The sequence below is a fragment of the Panulirus ornatus genome, chromosome 57 (assembly GCF_036320965.1).
Source record: "Panulirus ornatus isolate Po-2019 chromosome 57, ASM3632096v1, whole genome shotgun sequence".
Taxonomy (NCBI): Eukaryota; Metazoa; Arthropoda; class Malacostraca; order Decapoda; family Palinuridae; genus Panulirus; species Panulirus ornatus.
The window spans coordinates 21432056-21456266 of NC_092280.1; the positions used below are offsets into that span (position 1 = coordinate 21432056).

Sequence of the window (24211 nt, forward strand, 5' to 3'; positions counted from 1 at the left end):
ACAACATTGGGTTGTCAATCATTTCGCCTTAAAACTGTAATTAGGAAGGTACTAACAGATCTCTTGAAAGCAAGTGACTAGTTTATGTAAGCACAAGGGAAAAAAATCCATCACAGTAAAGTCAAACATGTAAATGGGGAAAGTAATAAGATCAGCAGATTACAAGATATGATTGGTAGCTAAGGCTAGGCTATAGGTACTATTAACACTTTGTCGTAACTGGAGATGTTAATCATGTGAATTTTCAAGTTTGTGGCCAGATATTTGGACACAAACTGTAACACTGTGTCTGAGATGTGAAAAATGCAGAGCCTTTTAAGGATAGATCTACACAAACTCTGTAAGAAATGTCACAAGACCATATTGCTAATAACGAGATACCTGAAAGTTTGTATCCACTTTCTGCATCTAGTCGGTAAAACTTAACATATGAAACTATGTAATGTATATAATGAAGTTGATATAATGAATCAGCTTTGTAAAAACTATGAAGTATTAACCTACCGAAGTCTGACTAAGACTTTTTGTGACCCTATAATCCTTTTGCGCTACTGCTCACACGATGAGCATGCGATGCACAATAAATTTGCCGGGGTTACCGGCACAAATTAAAATCCCGCAAGATACGATCCATTCGTATGATGGTGCGGCACCCTGAGCATGGCTGTACAACCCCATGAACAAAACGCTGCAACCCTTGAGCACGGTGTGGTACGAAGCATGAGCACCACGCTCAGGACTTTTGACTCAACCCTCGCACGAAGGTTGCCATTACTGGCGACCACGTAGCACTCTCCTCACCAGTGACTTGACCCTCTCCCTCTACCCATTGTTGTCGACCACACGCTGTAATGACCCACGTTTGCCATCGTCTTGTGAATTATGTAAACATGCAAGGGAATGGCCGAATCTGCTGCCCACCCAGGCTCCTCCCTCCCTCTCTCTCCATTACGGCACTTATATAAGTGAACGGTATGTGGCCAGTGTTTGACGAGGACAATGGTACTGCACCGTTAACACGACCCTTGACCTACTCGCTTAAGTCTGGCTTAAAGCCTTGACAGTTAAGCCCAATCAATCTTGAGCTCCTCTAACAGCTCCATCAGGAGTACATCTATTGTTGGTCAGTGTTTTTCCACGTTCTCGTACTTCAGCTTTCATGGTTACCACGTCGCCCTTTTACCCACCTTTCCCTCAGGGCCAGCGGATTGAGGGATTCCCTCCTTTCCATAACTCACTGCACTGATGTCTAGTTGCGGTCATTTCGACCCTTTTTACATGAAGGTGAGGTGACCAGTTGTATGCAATGAGCATGTGCACTCAGTCACACTCATGAGAACATGACACCAGAGGAAGTCTGTTGTTCCTGTTACCCCTCATCATTACTGTACAGCATCACGGCAGTCATGCTCCTGGAGCCAGGTGGCTCTCCTGCATAGGTGGTCTTTCCTGATATTCTTTTTAGGTGATCACACAGGCGGCAGGTGAATTTGCTGGTGATACCACTGCTTGTCTTCCTGGCCCTGCTTGTCACCCCGCCTGCCACAGTGAGTCCCCGGACCTTCACCATCCTCACTCCACCTCGACCACATTCCTCCTGATAACCGGTACAGCTTTTTTTTTTTTTTTTTATTATGAGAGGACCAGTCACCAAGGCCGACCAGGCGGACACCTTTCAACCCTCCGTGTTGGAGGGACACGAAGGGGGTCTACCCCCTCCCAGGCCGGGGATATGCAGGTGACCATCACTTTAGGACACTCCTGTAGCATGACAGGAGGGTTCATGGAGTGTGGTGTTGTACCCCAGTAGGGTCACCTCCCTCAGTTGGGTCATGGTAAGAGGCAGAGGACCCTGGCGACCTGCCCCGGGCACTCACTGATGGTTCCGCAGCCTGCAGTGTGTGGGGGAGAGGTGGAGGGGACCGGTGCCATCCCTCAACCACTCTACTGAGTGAGAGGCAAGTAGCCAGCCTGGTTGGGGTCACCACCGAACTTTTACGTCGTGTACTTTAAATGTTCGGCAGCCCCGCACACCATCGGTCCCAGTGCCTACCCTCCACTGGCTCCCAGTTAAGGAAGGACCCCTTCAGGACCCCCATGAGTCTTGTGTTGTACAAGTTTACAAGTTACCGCTGAGACTTCATTAATGACTGAGGTCATGTTCGGATCACTTTTGTCATCCAAACTGCTCGAGTCCAACATGTAAGTTGCTGAAATACTGTGAAATACTAAGGTACTGAATTATTAATACAGAGGACAACACAGTGATGTGAGTCCTCTGTCGCCAGCGATGTAACCAAAATCTCCGACGTGACTTACCAGCTTCATCACACAATACCATGGTTACGTTATCCGTTAGATCTACACATGTGGTTCAGCTCCTCCCTGTTGACGTGGATAGACAGGATGATAGCCTTGAGAATGCAAGGCTTAAAGTCGTAGTACAGTTAGATCAGGTACACAAGATTTAACGGATATATGAGCCTTCCTTTATGTTTCAAGAGATTTCATATAACTTACGGAACGTAAGGACTCCGAACTGGAAGAAATTTCTGCAAAGCATTGATAAGCCCACCACTGTTCATCTAGTACACCATTGTTTGTCACAGTCTACAGTAGAATCACTGTCAAGAAATAGCCAGAATTTTCTATAAAGTTCTCGTGTTCTTAGACAATGTAGCGGTGAAACAGTGAGTAGCGAGACAAGTATATATGGAAGAATCTCGATCAACTGTGAGGAGCTGCAAACTGCTCTCACAGGGTGCAAAGCAACAGCACTTAGGCGATGATCGGGGGCAGGTGTCAGGGTCATGGTGATCCTGAAGACACCAGTATATACACTCGTGGTGATCCTGGACAAGATGAGACCAGGAAAAGGTCCTGGACCTGTAGGCAGGGCGGGCCGTCCGTACATTTTACGATGCCGTTCGTTTTGTGTCCTCGCGTCACATCCCAGGACTGGTGTTTGGCGGGGGAAGACTCACAGGTTGTCGATACATGTCGACAACAGAATCTTTGACAGTCATAACATTGTCGGTTAGTAGAGAGCAGTGGCGACCCTCAGCCTCTCATAACAGTCCAGCTGATGCTTCTGATCCGCCTCACACAACTTTGTCATATTCCAGTCCACCAAAATGGACTGGAATTTGTGAGCAACGAGTCGAGTCTAAGCTACTAACAACCTCAACCATGTTTGATCTATGAATGTTTACAGCAATTTTCAGTGGTGGAATCTTTGGCTCAGCGTTTCAGTGAGGCACCATTACCATCCAGCTCATACACAGCATCCATGATGTCTTGTGTGTGTGTGTGTACTCTCGCCCAACCTTCAGAAGATGGTACACGTCTTCGTAAACTTAACGTCTGCAGCAGACTGCCACACGTATCATCCTCTTATAAACAATTAAAACCAAGGTTCTCTTCACCGTAGCTGATGAATAAGCAAAATTCTGCCATGTAGTGTGAACCTAATAATCCACTGTGTTTGTCAGTGAGCAGCCTTAAAACTATCATTCAGAATATTGTTGTTCCCAGATTCAAGCTAGGCTGTGTATGCTCATGGGAGTTTAACCCTCCTGTTGATACTGAACAGGTCATATGTAACCTTTGTAAGCAAAACTACTCTCACACCTGCAACGTTATGTACATTGATGTAGAGTGAAGGAGTTCCCAAATGATTCCTACCAAACACTACAAGATATGTGCAAGCATATCCGCGACGATGTTTTATCAGATACTTTAAAATTATCTTAAATTTGCCCTCCGTAAATAGGTCACGTGTTATATATTTTGAATAGATACACATTCTTGTCATTATTATTTAGTGTTTGTATACAGTTGACTTTACATGGAAATTGCGATACAGTTGCTTCCAATTCCTAGTCATTTTTTCTGTGACGTACGTAATCATTGAGGTTCGTTCCCTGAGCTTTAATACACTGTAATTTGTTCTGCGCAACTGTCCATAGGCATGGGATGGGTAGAACCGCACAATAAATTCGCTGCTCTTACTGCCAATATCAGTCAGTGGAGCGAGGCTGCAAAACACTGAATATGGTGGACGACATTACAGAGTTTCCCTGTAATGCTGTACACAGGTTCAGTAGCATCTTCACCCGCGCACGTCACCCGTAATATACGAAACCAATACCCACCATCTGGGTCGACAGTGAGACTTAAAGTAACCACCAGCTGTGACCACCAAGGAAACCCACCCGAACGCCAGTAGCTTCTTCACTCTGGCAGCAAAGTGGCGTCCCCAGCCGCACATTCATGATAGCGTTGACTACAAGTATACCAACAGTGACACAATACCGTCCTGTTACTACTGTTGCTATGGTGGATCAAGCTTCTTTGTACAAATGTTGGTGATATGAATATATTATTGCACGGGTTATCACTACGTGTTTAGTCTCATTTTTTTTTTTTTTTTTTACAGTATACTGCGTGCAAACTTTGTCATAAAACCATGTATTATTAATGTATAAACTATCATACAAATTTTCAAAGCCAGTCATGCTGTAACTTTTTTTTTATTCATATTTTTCTCTAAATGCGGTTAGTTTATTGCGACGGCCATGCTCATTCTGTGAGCGGAAGCGCAGACAAGATTACCGGGTTAACAAAGGGTCTTTTGTCAGACCTCCAGTGGTTGACTTTTACAAACGTGGATAACTTCATATACTTACAGCTTTCACATGGGAACTGTGTATTTTCAATGCAAAAAGGAGACAATTTTAGAATCTGAATTTTTGTGCCATTTCTTGCTGGATTGGTTTAAATTCCCCCCCCCCCCCAATATATATATATATATATATATATATATATATATATATATATATATATATATATATATTGTCTAAGACAATATCCACAAACTTTACAATTTACATGATTAACAATCTCCAGTTCGGGCAAAATGCCAGTAGCACCCATGTAAAGCTTAGGTTTAATGACATCTTATTAGTATACTGATCTTGATACTTTCACCATGCACATATCATACTTGGCACATTTCATTGTGATGGAAAATATTTCTACAAACGCCTATTTTTTTGTGCCCATCTATTTGCTTCAAACATATTTGTCAGTCCCTTCCTATTTACTGTTTTGAAATATTTCAGTGACAACCTAATGTCGTTTAAACAGCTTCTTTACCAAGTGGAAGGTTAGTTAAAACAACCTTATCTTGCCCCTGGAGGCTTCTATGGGAGGTAATTATAACAGTTTTATTTTAACCCCTTGACAAGTGATGCTTATACATGTCTGGCTTCAGGGACAGGTATGTTACATTCTGGTCTCAGGGTGTTAAAGTCGAGGGGGAATGGGGGGAGAGTTTAATTACCATGGATAATAGAACTGTCTATGTTCATGGTTTCTGCAAACTCAAGAGAGACGAGATTGGCGGACAGTACAATTTGTATGGCAGATGTCCAATTTTTTTTTCTAACATTCTTTTCTTATTCATTAGCATTGGAATACATCACAGTGGTATCATTTCCAGCCCTTACAGTGGCAGAGTTGAGAGAGCCGTCTATAAATACTCGATGCTGTTATTTTCAGTCTGGACTTTGTGTATATGTTCAAGAGCTCCACATTGGCCAAGTGCTGAAGGTGAAGATTTTGAGTGATTTGTGGATATGGTGATGTTTCGGGAGCTACCTGTCGGGGAGACGGGAAATGCTCTTATTTCTCAAGTTGTGTTAATCGTTCTATTCCAGTCATTTATATAGATTCACTTGTTCTATGGCATCATTGTATGTTTTAACAATTCTATAGAGACAACAATAGGTATCACCAGGCACAATTTTCACACGAGAGTGATGTTAAGTAGATCAGTATGAGCTGCTTCACTTATAATGTTAAGCGGGAGGAGTTAACACTTGTGCCACATCTGTTGTTAGCCGCCTCACCATCGTTCGTGTTAGCTACCTGAGTACCGCTGGTGTTATCACGGGTAGGTAATAATTCCCAAGAAATCGAGGGTGTCACTGGGGTTAGTTGAGTGTTAACTAACACAAGAACGTTCCGTCTTCGTACAAATTGATAAAGTCTTTTCAAACTATTTTTTTTTTTTTTAAGCCAATACCAAAGTTGACCTCCGAAGGTAAGGGATGCTTGGCATCAGCCATGTGGTTCAGCAGAAATGGCTGTCACGTGACCCCTCGGGCTCGAGGAGCATAACCCTGGGTGTGGTCGAGGGAGGAAACAGCCTGCCGCAGGGTGACCCGTGACGAGTGGAGGTTGAGGTAGTGTTCTGGTGGCCAGGATATCATTATCATGACTGATATGTATGGGTCGGCAGCACCGTGTGCTGCGTGTGGCTTACCTCACTCCATCTGTCATCGTTTTGTCTTTATTAGTATCACTATTCATCAGGTATTACAAATTAATAACCACTTATGTACGGTTATAATTATATCATTTGCATGTAAAAGGGGCAGGTGGATGAGGAGAGTTGTAAAGTGGCCAGACTCCGGCTATCATTATCATGGTATGACCCCGCTGCCCCTGACGGCTGGAGCACTGGGTACACTGCCTGTGCATCGTGGGTGGAGGGAGGGGAGCACCACACAGGCCGGGAGGTGTGGCCGAGCTGGACCACAGATACTGCAGACAGGCTGGGCGGGACGGGGGTGTGGCGGTAGGCTCGAATTACGCTCGTCAGGTGGCTTCAGCTCATGAGGCAGGCCGCGAGGAGCCGAGCTTGTGGTGTTGATGCTATAGTGTATTGGGGCCGTGCGCAGTCACCACCCACATCCATCTACCTTCCTCGTAAAGAAAATGCCCATTATTGACATCATACCAACTCATCAGGATTAAACATCTAACTTTCTACGTTCATGAATAATGATATTTACAAGCCAACTTACTCTTATAATTAATTATCCCGCACACCAACAATCGCGCAGCTTCATCATACAAAAAGGACGCAGCGTCGTGGATTGTCGTCCTGACTGATAACTCAGGATTTCCACAATGGAAACCTGGGCGGTGCTAGTGAACCCAATGCAGGGTGGGCTTCTCACCAGTATCACTCGTAGAACCAACAGAGATCCCTGAGGCTGGACCCCTGACAAAGGAGGCAATTGTGACGGCGTCCAGACTCAAAGACCATCGTGGATGGGTGAAGAGCCGCCTCTGGGCTACGCACAGTGTGCCTTTCATCTGAGATAATGATTGATCATCATACGACCCGTGAGTTACTCAGGCAGAACAACTGGTGTGACACAGGCTGACACTCCTGTTATCTGGTGGACCACGTTAAGGTTATAGCATGACCGTGCACCGTGGATAACATTTTCCGCGTGTGATGACGGATGCTCACCATAACATTCCCGGCTTGGGGCACAGATTCCCCAGTTGGGGTGTTGACGGAGAAACACTGTGGTATGTACGGCATCAGACCGGGGTCACCAGCTTTACACTGCCCCCATATGCAGTGATTCGCCTAAAAAAACATGGCGACAACACTTGTATCCGGCCTCACTATCATCAGAACAGCTGGAAATACAATTAACTGGTTGTGGGGTGAGCTGTAGAAAACATTATACATCTGTGCATCTGTGGTTGGGGGACATGACTGGCCTTGCAGGTCAGCGTGAGCAGCCTTGTTGTGACGCAACTGACCTGGTCTTGAGATAGAGTCTGACCAGTGAGAGTGTCTTGACCGAGTTTCATGAGCATCTCTCGTGTATGGCTGGTGCCAGCCCGAGTGAGAAGCCCCTGTAGCAGGAGCGGTGGCGCCCCGTCGTGAGGCGAAGGCACCCATTTAATATATCACAATAAGGCCGCGTCCACCAGGGTGTATGATGGATGTGCAAATAGATCAAGTGACGCGGGCCAGCGCTGCATATGAGGTTTTCCAGCCAGTGTGCGTCACGCTATATGGAGTGTCTCCGCACGACCCACCTTGACCCACAGCGTAACAAACGTGTTCTGGGAAATGTCAGAGCCTAAGAAGCATTACACTTGAACGCAATAAAAGTAGCAGCATGTAAGATTGTGATGCTGCTGCAGTTGTCCTTGTCACAAATTGATGATAATCGCTCACGTTTTTGAAGCTAGGGACAGACATCAGACACGTAAAAGACAAGCGTCTGTGGTAACAAGACAATGGTCAATGTGAATATGAAATACAACTATGTGGTGGTGGGGTGGAGAACAGTTATATGTGGCGCAACCGATGTCGCAAGCTGGGTCTCTAATGTCCAATGCACCCCACGAGCGCGTTCACAATGCCTCCCACTCTTCACAGAGCAGCTCCACCTCCATCCTCCGCCTCCCTCACTCAACACCATAACGATTCCTCATACCATTGTAACTGTTGTAATTAATACATCACACGCATCTGTGATGTGTCACAACCTGCCTTCTTAATCATAAATACACTAAAAGTTCAACGGCATTCCTGTTGTAAACGTAAATATCATCGTTTATGGTGTATAATGCAATAAAACTTTAGTTTTGATAATACGGTGCGGATATCAGCGTGTGTGTGTGTGTGTGTGTGTGTGTGGTGAAGGGGGGGGGGGGGGGCGGTGCAGCAGACACCAAGGACAGTCCACCTGCATCACACACCCATGATCTATTACTCCGGTCCTCATCAGGAGAATGACGCTCGGCAGATCAGAAACCACAGCGCGGGAAAGAATTATATTATTCTTGAATTAGCAGCAGCTGAAGACGTAGGGAAATGTTTACGAGAAAAACATCAGTAAACTAGTGTCCTTAAGGTCAGTTTGATGGAGGCAGTGGGGTCTGTACGGTGACACACGAGTCGAGAGAAAAAGGAGGAAACTAGAAGTAGACAGACTGAATATACATATCTACGATCACAGCAGTATCACATACTTGGAACACTCTTCGTTCCCTCTGAGATTTACAGCCTGAAAAACACCACTAATCCATTACTATACACTCTGATCATATCTCGAGCTACCCTCGCCACTCCTCCTTAGACCAACACCATCATTAAAAACACCCAGTACGCCGGGGTTATACTCAACGGGTCACTCACACGATACAGTTAACCCCTAAAATACATCTCCACAACTCTCGCATGTTTCTCTATCAGCTCTTTCCAACTTCTTTGGAAACACCTCATAAAAAGGACGGGTGAAAGGGGGGAGTCGTGAGTAGGGGAGAGAGAGAGAGAGAGTCAGGCTTCAGAGGGACAACCCATTATGTGCCCAACTTTCATCAGGGTTGACGCAACACCCACATCTCTGGCCACACTCCGCAGCCTCGCACATGCGCAACCTTCCCTTATAAGTTTGTCTCCTTGGTCAGATGTTTTGTTTTATCCACTCCCCGGGTTGGTTATGCCCAAGTGCTGGCTATACATCTTCCCTATTATTCAATACATGGATTTCTTCCTTTACGGGATAAAATTCGCGTCAACTCTCGTTCACCCGATCTGATAAATATTTAATACTGTAATCAGTTAAGAGAGAATTGTCGACGTTTAACGATAATGCGTTGATGATATTTCAGTGAAAGCAATAACGAGGAGGTTAACGGTGCGGCAGACATGACCATGGCAAGTGAGTGAGTGAGTGTGTGGGCGGCCTCCTCTCCTCACAGTGTGGTGTGCTGGCTGGCTGGCGACTGGGAACGACCTAACCTAGTGAACTATCCTGCCACACTTGTGGCCGCTGCTTCCCAAAGGAAAAATTGCAGCACGGTCAGTGGATGCGTCTACCACACATTGACTAGGAATCTGGGTGATCCATTATTCTTCATCAGATAAAGTCACATTTCTAGGCAAGGAATGTGGCAGACTGCATAACAAAGACCTGTGGCCGACTTTAGGAGGCTAGACTCACTGTGGCCTCTCACTCCTGCACGCTGCGCGGCCTTCACTCCTGCCGAGCCCGCGCTCTCGTCTTAACCCCGGAATTACTAACCCTACCTGGTACACTGCATAGTCTGGTTGTATGATGAGCAACTACATTAAAAGACATACAGACTTCCGAATGTTATTGATGTTATTATGATCTATTTTGATTTGTTACATTGTTACAAGGAACAGAGTGTAGTGTTGACATCTTTATTAGCCTAGTCTAACAACGTGACCGACTGCTACCTGCAGTATTTCTCCCGTCACTTTCCTCACACATGACGCAACGACCAACCACAACCACAAGATATCATCAACGTAATTCCTCAATTTAATCCAGATGTTTAAGGGGGAAAGTATTAAAGAACTTCACAACATTGCTTGAATTTAAGAATTTGTATTTTCTGAGTTACTGGAGTGTCTCATTACAAAGTTGCAGAGCGACAAAAACATTCAAAGATTTCTTCCATCCGTCAGATGCTCGTGAATCATTTATGGGTCGCATTTCCTCAGTGATAAGTCGAGCAAATCATCGGACAGTTGTGTCAACATATTGCACTGACCCTAATGTTGTAGCTGCATTTGCTGTACCAACAGCCGGCTAGGCCACGACGCCTTGCACATTACACACCACTCCATGCTGGCTGCAGCGCCAGCCTCCTCTCACCCCCTCCGCCTTTATTTTTGTCTCTTACCCACTTCTTAATCATATTCTGTTACACACACACACACACACACACACACACACACACACACACACAGTGAAAATATAACTTTAACAGTCGAACTTTCTGACGGCACAAGAAAATTAGCATCAGCTGTTGTCTAGAGCAGAGCCAGACTCTAGTTTTGTTACACCATCTCAACACATTAGCCTCAGCCATGTTCAAATAAAGAATACAGAATGGTTGTGGTCACTCGGGCTATAAAAAAACTTGCTGTAACCGCGCATATCTTTGATAATCAAAAGATGGTAATATAGCAGTGGTACTGAACGTGAACTGGTGCTATCCCTCGAGAATCTAAGATATAAAATTCATATAAAGCAGTCCTCCAAAGATCGATGCATTTACCTACTTCTGCTGTACCTCATGGCTCTTCCCATGTCCTTTCACAACATCAACAATAACTTTTAAACTGTTTATCACGACTGTGGAGAAGTCACTGCTTTCGCTATGTCCCTCTTAACCTATGCTAGCCTAAGCTGGTTTAGTTGAATTACAGAGCTTAGGCTGATTGGCTAAATATGACGCAGCGTACACTTGCAACAAATGGCGAAGGTCATTGGTAAGTCTTGTGCCATCACTTACGCTCCAAAAGGGTATGTATTGCGTACCCAGCGCGGTCATGACCCTCTCCTCTCCCCCCCAACAAGTGACCCAGATACGCCTCCCGGGGGTTCAAGTCCTAAATGACAGGCAGATGTACTCACCAGAGCCTCCATTACAGTGTCAGGGGAAAGGCCGGCGATCTCCTTGGCGTCTTGCACCAGCTTGTTGATCCTCTCCAGGCACTCGTCCATACCCATCAGCTGTAACAGAAGACGAGCACTGACTTAATGAACTCTATGCCGCCTCACCCACAACAGTCCTCACTGCAAGATCATGACTCTCATAAAATCAAAAGCCATAAGTTAGTAAGTTGAGACAGTCAACTCCTGGATGTCAGCTAATGTAAAACTGCTAATGAGACGAATAATGAGTGCGAACATGTAGACAAAAGGAATGACTGAGAAAAGGACAAAACAGACTGGGGTAAAATCAGCTGAAATAAATGAAAGAAATATATATAGAGTGCAAAGGTAAATGGATGTAAGCAAACACTACATAGATGGGTCGTCATTTCTACGTAGATAGGAAAGAAATTATTTCCTTTTCAGTAACGCTTTGTATTTTTCAATTTCAGAAGCGTATCATATGGCCGTTAAAAGAAAATAAGTTTGGCGCGATTACTAATGCGCATTTATTTCTTGAATTTCAGTCATTCTTTCAAACTATTCGCCATTTCCCGCATTAGCGAGGTAGCGTTAAGAACAGAGGACTGGGCCTTTGAGGGAATACCCTCACCTGGCCCAATTCTCTGTTCCCTCTTTTGGAAAAAAAGCAAGACAGCTGGTAGGGGCAACAAAGATATAAAAGTGAGAAAAATATGTAGTGCAGCGGTCACCAAATAGACTGAGTATGATATAAAGGTTTACAGAATAACTGTAGCGTTGTTTATGAGTCCTCCCTACCTCGTACACGGATCAGACAAAGTTTGGGGAGATTTCATGTCTTTAGTCGTTTGTGGTACGCAGGAAGCGGTTCCGGAACACACCTGGGCAAAGACGCGGGAACACGTTTGTACTGCATAATCACACAGCTCGGTTTCTTTCGACTGTTGCTGCTTAATGTGATTACTGGCAGTGGTGTTACTATGGTCATCTGAAGTCGTGCACTGATGCGTCGTTCCTCCTTGCATGGGATTTGTACTGAGACATAGTTCTGTCAAAGCTTCGGTAATGGATGGATACCTTATCTAAATATCTGTTCAGTTTCGAAGTGACATTTGTCTATTAGCTGTCCAGAATACGCCTGTATAATGCCTAAGCATTAGATTAGGACATGACAACTTTTCACGATCAATATCAGTGTCCTCCTTCCTCTAAAGCAGACGCATAACTTGGCGTCCTTGAGGTATACTAAACCCATAACTGTAGTCCTCTACTGCGTACGGCTTCCTGGTAACTCCCTAGTGTGTCCTTGGAATACCAAAAGAGCCTCCTCGGGATGATGCATATCGTAGGGTGGGCACCTGAACACCATCTTTGTAACCTTACATAATGCAGCGGACCTTTCCTTTGTTGGTACGCCTCATCTCGAGGCTTGGCATGAATTCCCTCCACCGGATGCCCCTTACGACTGGGACGCACATTGCCAGGTGCCTTGGCCTAAGGTACGACGTGTCAGGAACACATACTAGAATTAAGAAGTTGACTGTCTCCTGGTGCAAGACGTCGCCATTTTTCGTAGGGCGTATTTCAAGGTCTTGAGTGACATCTTCCTGGTTCACACAGGTGCAGTCGCTGTGTACACTTCAGAGGTTACAGTGTAGCGTGTCGCCTCATCACACACACGCACCAAACGTCGTTATTTAACATGTGAAGTGCGTTTGTATGGCACGGGCGGTCGTAAGGGGCGAGTCCCACCTCTTAAGCTGGATCATGCACTCCATGACAGGCATGCGGGTAGCTAAAGTGACGTTCATGGTTGAGTATACCACAAAAAATGACCAGTCATGAGCTGCATGTTGACCAACCCTCGTTGAAGGACCATGGCTGGTCAGGCATCTTGGGAGTTGTTGGCACAGAGTAAACAGTTTAGTAGCATCTCATACTGATCAGGTTGTGGAGATACGTAACAGCCAAAAAGTTACCAAGCAAAAATCGATACCAAGTTTTTAAAGCAGTTGGAGAATAAAATGACTCGATCTGCTTTAGATGATTTAAGTTTCAGTACTGAGGAGACCACATGAGCTCACACTGTGTGTGGGTAAGTCTTCTTGCGGTTCAGGTTAATCCTGGTGCTCAAGCTTTACTTCTGTCGCATCATGCGGCATGACACCCACCTGACCCTGGGTCACGGTAGGATAGTGTCTGACACTTTTACTTACTGCGGGGCTTTCATAACACTTGTGTTGCCATACCTGATTCAGGCGAGGCCTCGCGTTATGAGCTTAACCTGAACTTTACTTTTGTTTTCTCTCACCTTGGGATGCAATCAAGAAAATTTAAGGGTGTGCCAAGGTGGCTTGAGTTGAGAGTTTTGAATGGGCGTTCGTGTCAGCCTTGGCCAGGTAGTCTAAGTATCGATGAGACTGACCTCAGTAACCAGTGTGACGTGACGATGTCATCTTCCACAGGGGCTTCTCCATCCCCATGTACATGTGCCGCAGTTACCCTGTCCTCCTACCTGCATGGAGTTACTGCACCTTCGTTGATAATCATTATCTGCCCTTGTGTTTCACGTACTCAACACCCAAACCTCTTTCATCTTCCTCTTCTGACATGGCTTTGCTCTAGTATGGCAACGAGTGATCGGTGAAAATCACCGTTTGCTTCAGAGTGTGTGTGTGTGTGTGTATGGCCTCTAGTGACGAGGCTGGCAGTGCTGGTGGTGTAAAGACTAACGCCTACAGGAAGCAGGAAGTGCAGGGTGAGGCAGGTGGCTCAGGAATGTCCTAGTGACGGATGCGGGCTCGACTTTGGCTAACAGACCCAACTGACAGTCTGACACTGGCGGTGGCGTAACCTGGTAGTCGCATGGTAAACAAGAGGGTGGTGTGGTGATCCAAAGTTCAGCATCTGTGGTGGGTGAGGATCTATACTGAACAAGTCAGTAGCACCTCCCCAACACCGGTATGAGCTGCCACTGAGCTCAAGTCACGCCACCGTGGCCTGCCGTGACTATTAAGTGTAAGTAGACAGAGGCAAACAGCACCGGCGAGAGAGTAGATGCTCGCTATGTTGTCATCGCTAGGAGAGATTATTGACGTTCACTGGTGCGCCACGGCTCCAGCTGGGACGCGAGAGGACCGAAAAACATTAAGCAGAAAGATTGAAGTTCCGGCGAGTGGAGAAAGTAACCAGAACACACATATATAGGACATGGGTGTGGGGAGGATTACTGGGGAAGAGTGGCGGTAAGGCGGAGGGAGGCAGTGTGAAGGTACGACAGATGCTGAATGAAAGTGAGGCATCTGAGGAAAGAGTGAAGGGAGGACTCTCGTGCAGTGAAAAAAGTAAGCCAAAATGATTCGAGAGTACAGAAGCGTGACATCTGTAGAGAGAGAGAAAGGGATGAAAGCAGGACAGTTAGATCCACAGTGAAAACAGGACAGTTCTGGAGGGTGAAGGCAGCAGACATGGCGATGGGACAACTGGAGACAGTGAAATGCGGGAGAGATGTGACAGAGTGAAGCCTGGACACCGATTGGACACTTGAGAAAGTCAGGTCACAATAGTTGGATTGAACCAGAGAGAGAGAGAGAGAGACGTGAGCAATCGAATGATATGGTTAGGTGAGTGGTTCACCTTGGACGTCTCGCAAACTAGTTAAATTAAATCCCCAGTTATCATGTGTGTGTTGTGGTGAGTCCGCCAGTGATGATGAGTCCACCACTGGTGATGAGTCCGCCAGTGGTGGTAAATCTACCAGTGGTGGCACGTTAGTGATGACGCCAGTAAGCAGTAGAGAGAGAGTGGCATCGCTGGGATGAACCTGACTCCGTCAGTGTTGATAGTGTGTTTGTCGTCTTCCTACGCGGCAGCCAGTGTTGTTCTAGTCTGCCTGCTGGTGTGCGTGTACGGCCACTGGTGTCAGTTTACCGGTGTTCGTGTGAGTTGAACTCGGACAGTCCTGCAAACAGGCATGCCACGGCTGAGGTGGGTCCTCGGGCGTTGGTAGGGGCCTGCCGGGTATTCTCTGTCACTGCGACTTCCCCATTACTGATGGGGAGGAGCCATTGTTGGTGGAGGTGTGAGGGTGCTCGTGTTGGTAGGGGTGCGCCACTGTTTGTGGAAGGGGACCAGTGTTGGTGGGGGTGTCATGTGTTGATGGAAGTGCGCCACTGTTGGTGGGATTTTCCCCACTGCTCGTCTGGCAGAGTAACATATAGCGTCGTGGTGTCGTGTGTCCCATGACCATTAGTTTCCTAGTACCGTCTGAAGTCTCCCAGGGCCCATCTGTGGCGTCCCAGCATTGTTCGTGGTGTCACAGAGTTGTCTGTGGTATCTCGAGGATATCTGTGGTGTCCCAGGGCTGTTTGTGGCACATCAGGGATGTCTGTGGAGTCCCAGCGCTGTCTGTAGTCTCCCAGGGACGTCCAGGTTACCTCAGGGATGTCTATGGCGTCCTAGCGCTGTCTGTGGTGTTCCAGAGCCGTTTGTGGAATCTCAGGCATATCTGTGGCGTCCCAGCTCTGTCTCAGGGCCTGTCTGTGGTATCCCAAGGCTGTCTTTTGGCATCCCAGCGCAATCTGTGGTGTCGTCGGGTCGATCTGTAGTGGGAAGGGTGGGTGTGGCTGTGGGATCAGCACGTGATTGCAGGGCTGCTGGGTCTGGATCAGCCGGGAGGGACATCCGCTGCCGCAGCACTTGATAAGAACGTGAGACAAGGCACGAGTCAGTTCAGTACGCTTCATCTGTTACTCTCCACAGATTCCAACCGAGTTTTGCTAGGTATGGTACTGTCGGCCTGAGGATGGGTGTGTGACGAAGAGGACGCAACTCGGGCAATTCACGTTCCTTGTTTCTCAGTCCTACGTGCCCCGTACCACTCACGGTCGGTTTAGTTTTATTCCTTGCGATAGTCCAAGTATTACGTGATGTGATATGGTCTCCTTTACCACTGAAATGAAACGATTATTGTAGGGCTTCCCTGTACCGTGTCACTGGTGACGACAGGCAGGAGTGGTACGCTTCCTCTGTAGCGTACGTTCAAGTCGGCACGCTTGTCGGTCACTTAAGGTAACCCGGTGGTCGCATCGCTGGCTGCAGGTGCAGGGTGGTGAGGGGACTTTCCCTGGCTATACTTTGGTCTTACAACACCGCAAGAGCCCTGGCTGTGGCCTCCACAGATCAGCCTCCCACACTCACCAGCTCTAGCCGCACCAGCCACGCGTCAAAGCCTCGTACTGTCACTCCAAACATTATGTAGACCAAGTAGCGTCTGACACCAGGGTCTGTGTGGCCTGTGTGTCGTCAGCCTGGGACAGACAGACGTGTTCACCTGGGTAGGTCAGGGTGGGGATCCCGCGGTCCCTTAGGGCCACTGTGTTGTGGTACGGTATGAACCTCTCGGCCTCAAGACTAACGCTGTTTAAATGATATGAGTGTTGTATATATCTGTATTGACCAGATGATGTCCAGATCAACTGTATATTCAGCACGTCAACATTGCATATGTACAAATGAAAATGAAAAGTAAAAGCAATACGTATGTACTTGGGTACACGAATTATTTATTACCTATATGTGTCTCCCGTGATGGGATGCAGGTGTCACAAACCATGATTAGAGAAAATAAGATTCATATGAATGAAATTAATTCAATATTTTCCAACGAATTGAGCTTTTCCCGTTTTCTGTGAACGTGACAAACCCCACGATGTTAGCTTGAAGGACAGCAACACTCACACCTTTGCTGTCTGTCACTCTGGTGTGTGTAGGACTTTTCCGTTGCACTCTAGTGAAGGATGATTGTTCCTCCCTCCTACTGAACATGAAAGGCAAGAATATTCAAGACTGTTCCTGCTGGTGCAGCCTTCTGGGAAGAAGACAGTGGTGGGCGAATGGACGGGACTTTCGAACCTTGAGATGGTTGCATCCAGTGACTCCATAATGAGCGGTGTGGTTAGTTGGCCACGCCTCAGGAGATGAAACAGTATATGTGCTACACACATTCTCAACACACTTCACTACCGTTAAGTGACTGATGGTTGGAAACCCGCGTGCGTTTCTTTGGATGCTCTCACCATCGACCCTCATGCGTCTCCACATCAGCAGTTCCCCTGGGGACACACCATCAGACTGGGGCGTATAGGGTTGTATCATGAGCGACCTAACGGGTGAGGCGCCGTGTGGTTTTGTCACCTGCACCGCTACGACTGGTCACATGACCTTGAGACCTGACCTCCCGTCCCGTCCACCACCCCCAACACCATGCCCCCCCCCCCCCACACACACACACACTCGTCCTTATTCATCAAAGATGAGTGTAAAATATATACACTATCGAAACCAAATCTGAGAATTCATTCTCTAAATCCCTGAGAAAAAAAAAAAAAAAAGAAATGCATGAGTCCAGGCGTAGTACTGACGTTGGTAAGGCCAGTCTCAGGTATAGAGATCTGGAGTACAGCAAGTGCAGGCTGACGGTAAGGTATGGTATTGAGAACCAACACAACATTGGTGTTCCATACACGGACTATTGTCTCCCGCTTCCTGAAGTGGATCCACGCTGGCCCCCGGGGCTGGCACACCCAGCTGGCCGGTCTCGGATCAGGATGTATCAACTGCCACTTCATCAACCTTGATGATGCAACACAGGTCTGCACGTGCCCGAAGCGTTGCACCACGGGTACCGAGCACCACTGCTGGACGAAATGTGTCCCCATCATATTAACCCTTGTTGTTAGTACCTGCTCGTGATGGTGGTTATGACAAGAGTCGAACATGTCTCCTTACGTCTAACCGTCCCTTCACGAACTACACTGGTATACTGTGGATGGTGTAGTGGGGTTTACGTGTATCTGGTCTTTCCTCACGAAATGAGATTATTTTCTGGTCAAGGTAACCACTCGGACCTTCCAGAGCCTCCACTTGCGGTAGTGGGGTTCCCTGATTCACGGGTGCGTCACAAGCATAGGGAGGGTTAGATGCGTAACGGCAACGGTTACCGTTACGTCACGAACAGAGAAAGGGTTTGCTGCGTAACGGTTGTCAAGCAGAGGAAGGGTTAGCTTTGTAACGATTACAGGTACGTTACAAGCAGGAAGAGTCACTTACGCCAACGGTTATATAACAAGCAGGAGGTGGAGGAGTCTGTAGTGGCCAAAGATTTATAAATTCATCGTGACCTTCCTCCCAAGCTCACCGCACACAAGGTGGTGGTGCCCACAGACAGGAAGTCTGACCATGTCCAGTAACGGAGGCCCAACACACCACCACCACCAGTACCGTCCTCCGCTGACATTTTCATCCCGCGCCAGCGCCTCCAACTACCTCCTACATTTGGCCGTCACTGGCTGTGGTTTACACGGTGTTTACCTTCCGGACACCGCAGTGCAGTGAGGACGGACGACTGCTGTGCGCGAGGCGGGGGCGACACTGTAATACCCTGCGCCACCTCTCATGCTCCCTGTGCTGCACTTTCCTTTCTCTACGGAGAAGGTAAATCCACCAAAAAAAAAAAAAAAAAAAAAGCGTCCAAGGAATAGAAGTGAATTAGTTATCAGAATACAGCAGTTGTAGTGCTCCTCGACCCCGGAAGAGTCCATGGTTCCCTATAATGCCATGACTGGATAAAGAAATTGTCGAGCTTCAAAAGGGACGCAACATACCGTACACACACACACACACACACACACACACACACACACACACATATATATGTGTGTGTGTGTGTGTGTGTGTGTGTGTATGTATGCGTTGCTGGACTCTGTTTGTAGTGAGTTCACCTTTGGCGAGATTGTATCATGGAGCAGTTTTGTGGACAATCATTAACAAAAACAATGATTTATAATAACTGAAAGAGTACATTACAGTCTTCCGTTACAGTACATTACATTAGGTGTGAGGACGTGTATAGAGGCAGTGTGTGACTGGTGTCCATGTTTCAAGTGCGGCTACGCAACCTCAGTATCAAGATGCAGCTTAGCAATACGGTGAGGTAGAGGCGGTCAAGCAACCTCATTATCAAGATGCAGCCTAGCCATTGGGTGAGGTAGAGGCGGTCAGGCAACTTTAGTATCAAACAGCAGCCTAGCATCGTAGGGCGAGATAGAAGCAGCCACGCAGCATCAGTATCAAGCAGCAGCCTAGCAAGGCTAGACGGAGGCAGCCATGAAACCTCAGCACATCGAGCAGCAGCCTAGCATCGTAAAGCTAGACAGAGACAGCCACGCAACCCCAGTATCAAACAGCAGCCGAGCATCGTAAGGCGAAACAGAGGCAGGAATGCAACCTCAGCATCAAGCAGCAGCCTAGCATCGTAAAGCTAGACAGAGGCAGCCACGCAACCCCAGTATCAAACAGCAGCCTAGTATCGTAAAGCTAGACAGAGGAAGCCACGCAACCCCAGTATCAAACAGCAGCCCAGCATCGTAAGGCGAGACAGAGGAAGCCACGCAACCCCAGTATCAAACAGCAGCCTAGCATCGTAAGGCGAGACAAGAGGCAGGAATGCAACCTCAGCATCAAGCAGCAGCAGCCTAGCTTTAATATCCCGTTGAGCCACAACAGTCCACAGTCACTACTACCCTCAGCCTCCACATGTGCAGACACACTGGCTATGTTGCTGCTCATATTGTCATCTACGATCCCTAGTTTAATGATGAGATGATACCGATGTTTCATTCCACCTCCACCCTGCTCTCTCACGTACCACAAGAAGGCAAATGACCACAACTCGGCACTAGCTATGTCACCCCCTTTGACGTGACCTTAAAAGATCAGCGTCAAAGGCCACGCTATCATACCCATTAATCGTATCTTCGTGTTCAAAGGGTCGTACTTTCCTCCTGAAGGATTGTTCCATTATCGTCAGGGAACAGGATATCAATATTGTTTTGGATACACTGCCAGGTACTTGTCTGTGTAGCGTACACACACACACACACACAGATACCAGTATAAACACACACATAAAAGTACAAGAAAGAAAGCATTTGCACTCATGCGATCCCGCGGAAGCGAACACGCATATAGATGTACACACAGTGCAAGGTGAAGGCCTGTATCTAACATGCACTAACCTTTACCGTCCCTTCTTGCCACCGGCAACAGTGGCGGCTTGTTGCCCACACGTTCCCAAAGTGATTACAATTTACATTTATTATTATTATTATTATTATTATTATTATTATTATTATTATTATTATTATTATTTCGTTTCGATATTATTGTTGGGTCATATATATATATATATATATATATATATATATATATATATATATATATATATATATATATATCGTATAGAGAGTTTATATTGTCAAGAATTCAAAAAGGATTGCAAGCCACGAGACGCATCTAACCACCCAAATACAGTGAAACAAACGCAACGCGCGCGCGCGCACACACACACACACACACACACACACACACACACACATACACACGGTCACAGTAATCTGTACACGAATACATAGATATAGATACATATAAAAGTATAGACAAACACGTAGACCCAGACATACACCTAAATATACGTAACAAAAGCAAACACCGCGGCTGAACGTGTTGCATCGCCTGAGGCAGACTACTGCAGCAGCATCGCTCACGCCTACCATCAACACACACACACACACACACACACACACACACACACACACACACACACACACACGTGTTTCATCAGCGGTCCTCGTGCTGTTGATTTGGGAATCTGTTTGAAAAAAGGGCGTAAAACTCCGAAGAGTGCAATCTGCATATACTGAGAGTTCCAGTTATGTTGTTGACCTCGGCCTATATCCACCTATAAGAGGCTATCACAGCTATTACAGTTAGGGCTCAGGTCAAAGGTTAGAGCATCATATTCAGGGGTCGTGCTGTCGTGCCAAGGGGTTGACTAGTGTACTGGTTGTAGCCATTCACAATATCAATACACCGAGGTGAACCTTTTCACCAGGTCGCCCTTGCCACAGGACTGGTAAGGTAACAAAGGCCAACTAGTTCGCCGTCGTAAATGAAGAAATGACGAAGACCCGAGGAGCATCAGGCGGCCGGGCGCTGCTGAAACATTTTTCCTCCACGTCAGGTTCCACCAGCTACTGCTGGAACAGATAGCGGCCACCGTCTCAAGCCGGACCATGTGACCTTGTTTCCCCCTGGCCGTTCTCCTGTCGTTTGCCATCAGGCGACCAACCTGGGCCACGTACCACTTGGCACCCAGCCAGGGCCACTTCCCCTATGAGACACGGAGCCAGGGCCACGTCCCCTCTGGCACCCACCACTGACCAGGTTTCCCCTGGCACACAGCCCTGGCCACGTCCCCCTGGCACACAGCCCTTGCCACGTCCCCCTGGCACCCACCACGGACCAAGTTCCCCCTCTGGCACACAGCCCGGGCCACGTCTCCTTGGCACACAGCCTGGGCCACGTCCCCCTGGCACCCACCACATACCAGGTTTCCCCTGGTACTTAGCCCTGTCCACGTCCCCCTGGCACACAGCCCGGGCCTTCCCCCCTCCCAGTTCCCATTGGCTAATTTTCCCTGGCATCCTACCGTGGCCACATCGTCCCTGGCATCTTCCTCTGGCCACATCACCCCTGGCATCTTACCTTGGCCACATCACTTGTGTATTCCGGCTAAATGAAAAATATTCAGTATGACTCAATATTAGTCAAGTGATGACCATTCAAGAGGAAATATTGATCGACTGGTGACCATACAAGAGGAAATATTGATCGACTGGTGACCATACAAGAGGCACCATGAGAATTACCTTCATTTTTAAAAAAGGAAAAAAAAAAATGGCACTTCTCCGATGAGCGTCCGTGGGAGGAGCGGCCATCACCACCCGCTCTCTGTTGCTGAACAGCGAGGTGAAGCCAGGTAGGAACGCCGACCTTCTTTGACATTTTGCCTGGAGGAACCAGCGTGGACACGGTGGCGGCCGCCAGAATTACTTTCTGACCCAAGCTGCGGGTGGGAGGTCACCACTGGCTGCGGCGGGTGGGAGGTCACCACTGGCTGCGGAACAAGGTTAACCTGCTGTTAACTCGCGTCTACCCCCCTTTTCCCCACCCACTCTCTACCCCTTGACCTCTACTAACATCAGCCAACCATAGCCATCCCGGACCACCATATGGTACGACCTTTGACCTTACACTTAAGGCCATGATACCCACCGTCGTCTTTTTATCTCTTCCAGTGGCCACTGTGGGGGTTTCCGTTGCAGTGAGCGCCTGTCGACGCCACTATCGGGGGGTTATCAGTCCCAATCGTCGGGACACCAAAAAATACAAGCGCGCGTCCTTATCCAGAACACCAGAGGTCAAGTATGTACTACACTGCTCACCTGTCAAGTGATGAGAGGCCACACCATTGCACGCCTCTCACCTGCCCTCCCCCTCCCCCACCACTGTACAGAGAGGTAATTACGGTGCGGTACCGGTACCTGCTGACCTGTCAGGCAGCCGCTGTAACACTCCTCCTCCCTACACACACACACACACCTCCTCCATGCCTGTTCTTCCCTAGTGTTTGTTTACTCATCACCCATTCTCCCTCTCTTTGTTTTTCTAGCACTTCGTATCCTGTCGCTGCATCTCACCGTTCCTATACCTGGACGAGACCTTCACCTTCATTATTCCATCCATAGAAATTTATATCCCTGTTTTTAGAATGTGATACCAAAAGAGGGAGGGGGGGTCTGTAGCTCCCTCGCTCGTACCCTGTCAGTGGTCTTCTACGACAGCGGGAGGCCCGTGCTAGATGTCTGTCATGGATAGAGTGAATTGGGTATGTATGTGGTGGGGGGCGACGTGCCGTCCAGTGGGCTGAAGCAGGGCACATGAAGCGGTCAAGGTAAACCATGGAGCAGAGCCTGTGGGGCTTGTCTGTGTGCTGTTGGGCTTGTCTGTGGTTGGTAGGCTTTGGTTTGTGTATATTATTTACATGACTGGCGGAGAGCGCGTGTGTACAAATGGTGCCGTCGTTCATTTGTTATTGATGCAGCCTCGTTAAGACGAGGAAGGCCAATTGGTCATTATGATAACAAAAAACTTGTTCCACTCCTCGTCCAGCCACTCTACCACAACCGTTAATCGCTAATGACCTTTACTGTTGGCCCGGGAGATCATTCTTCTTCCAGAGCAGTTTTAACATATTGCGCTACATTTCACAATAGGTTTACACCGAAATACCTCACTGTAATCCATATTGCCGAAGCTGTCCCTGCCAGTTCGTCCGATACTTTCATCTCGGTCGCATGATCTTATTCTACAAGTTTTTCGTCCGCGGCCAGGCTGGTGGAGTGCCCTCGCCGAGGATACAACTTTAGCAACAGATCGATCCATTGTCCCCGATTCTACCTTCATCACTCCCCGCCACCCTCCCTCCACCGTCGGAATGTACAGTAATTTCGTCATTCAGCCAGTACCCTTCCCTTCTTCCCCCCGGACCAGTAAATCCCTCGAATGCTGAGCCAATAGAGCACCTGGTCCCCTCAGGTGTGACAGGTTCACCAGGTCCCCGAGCAACACTTGCCTTGCATCACCTTCTCAAGACAAGTTTCAGTAACTTCTCGTCCGACGGTCGTCCTATTGGTCTCTTTAACTGTCCACTCCTGGCTGTACCTTGATTCCGGGCTGCTGTACACGTCACCTCTACCTCGTAAATATTCAGTGTGGAGACTGATGCAGATGATATTTCCGTGCTATTAAATGGGACATTTCGGTGAGATTTGTTTTGAATTGTGGCCACCAGGAACTGATGGCGTGTGATGCGTGTCTCTCGACCACTGTGTTCACGCCACACAATTGCTTGCGATTTGAGGAGGCTCGTCTTAAGCACCCTTGCTCGGTCGAAGACCAAAACAAACTGCTGTTCCTCTGATCACCCAGGCTGCATAAGGCCGCAGCCCACTGACCTACCTAAGCCATGCAGG

At 47.6% G+C, this 24211-nt stretch overlaps 2 protein-coding genes across 3 annotated transcripts in view; one reads left to right on the plus strand and one right to left on the minus strand.

Annotated features, from left to right (window-relative positions):
• Window positions 1-24211, minus strand: part of Nagk (N-acetylglucosamine kinase) — a 90406-nt gene that overhangs the window by 37614 nt on the left and 28581 nt on the right. For both annotated transcript variants that reach the window (XM_071694635.1, XM_071694636.1), the window contains exon 3: window positions 11274-11372. In XM_071694635.1, coding sequence (XP_071550736.1) covers window positions 11274-11372 — 99 coding nt within the window. The remainder of the gene's footprint in view (window positions 1-11273; window positions 11373-24211) is intronic.
• The window catches only part of alph (protein phosphatase alphabet), a 217465-nt gene that overhangs the window by 30257 nt on the left and 162997 nt on the right, over window positions 1-24211 (plus strand). The window lies entirely within an intron of this gene.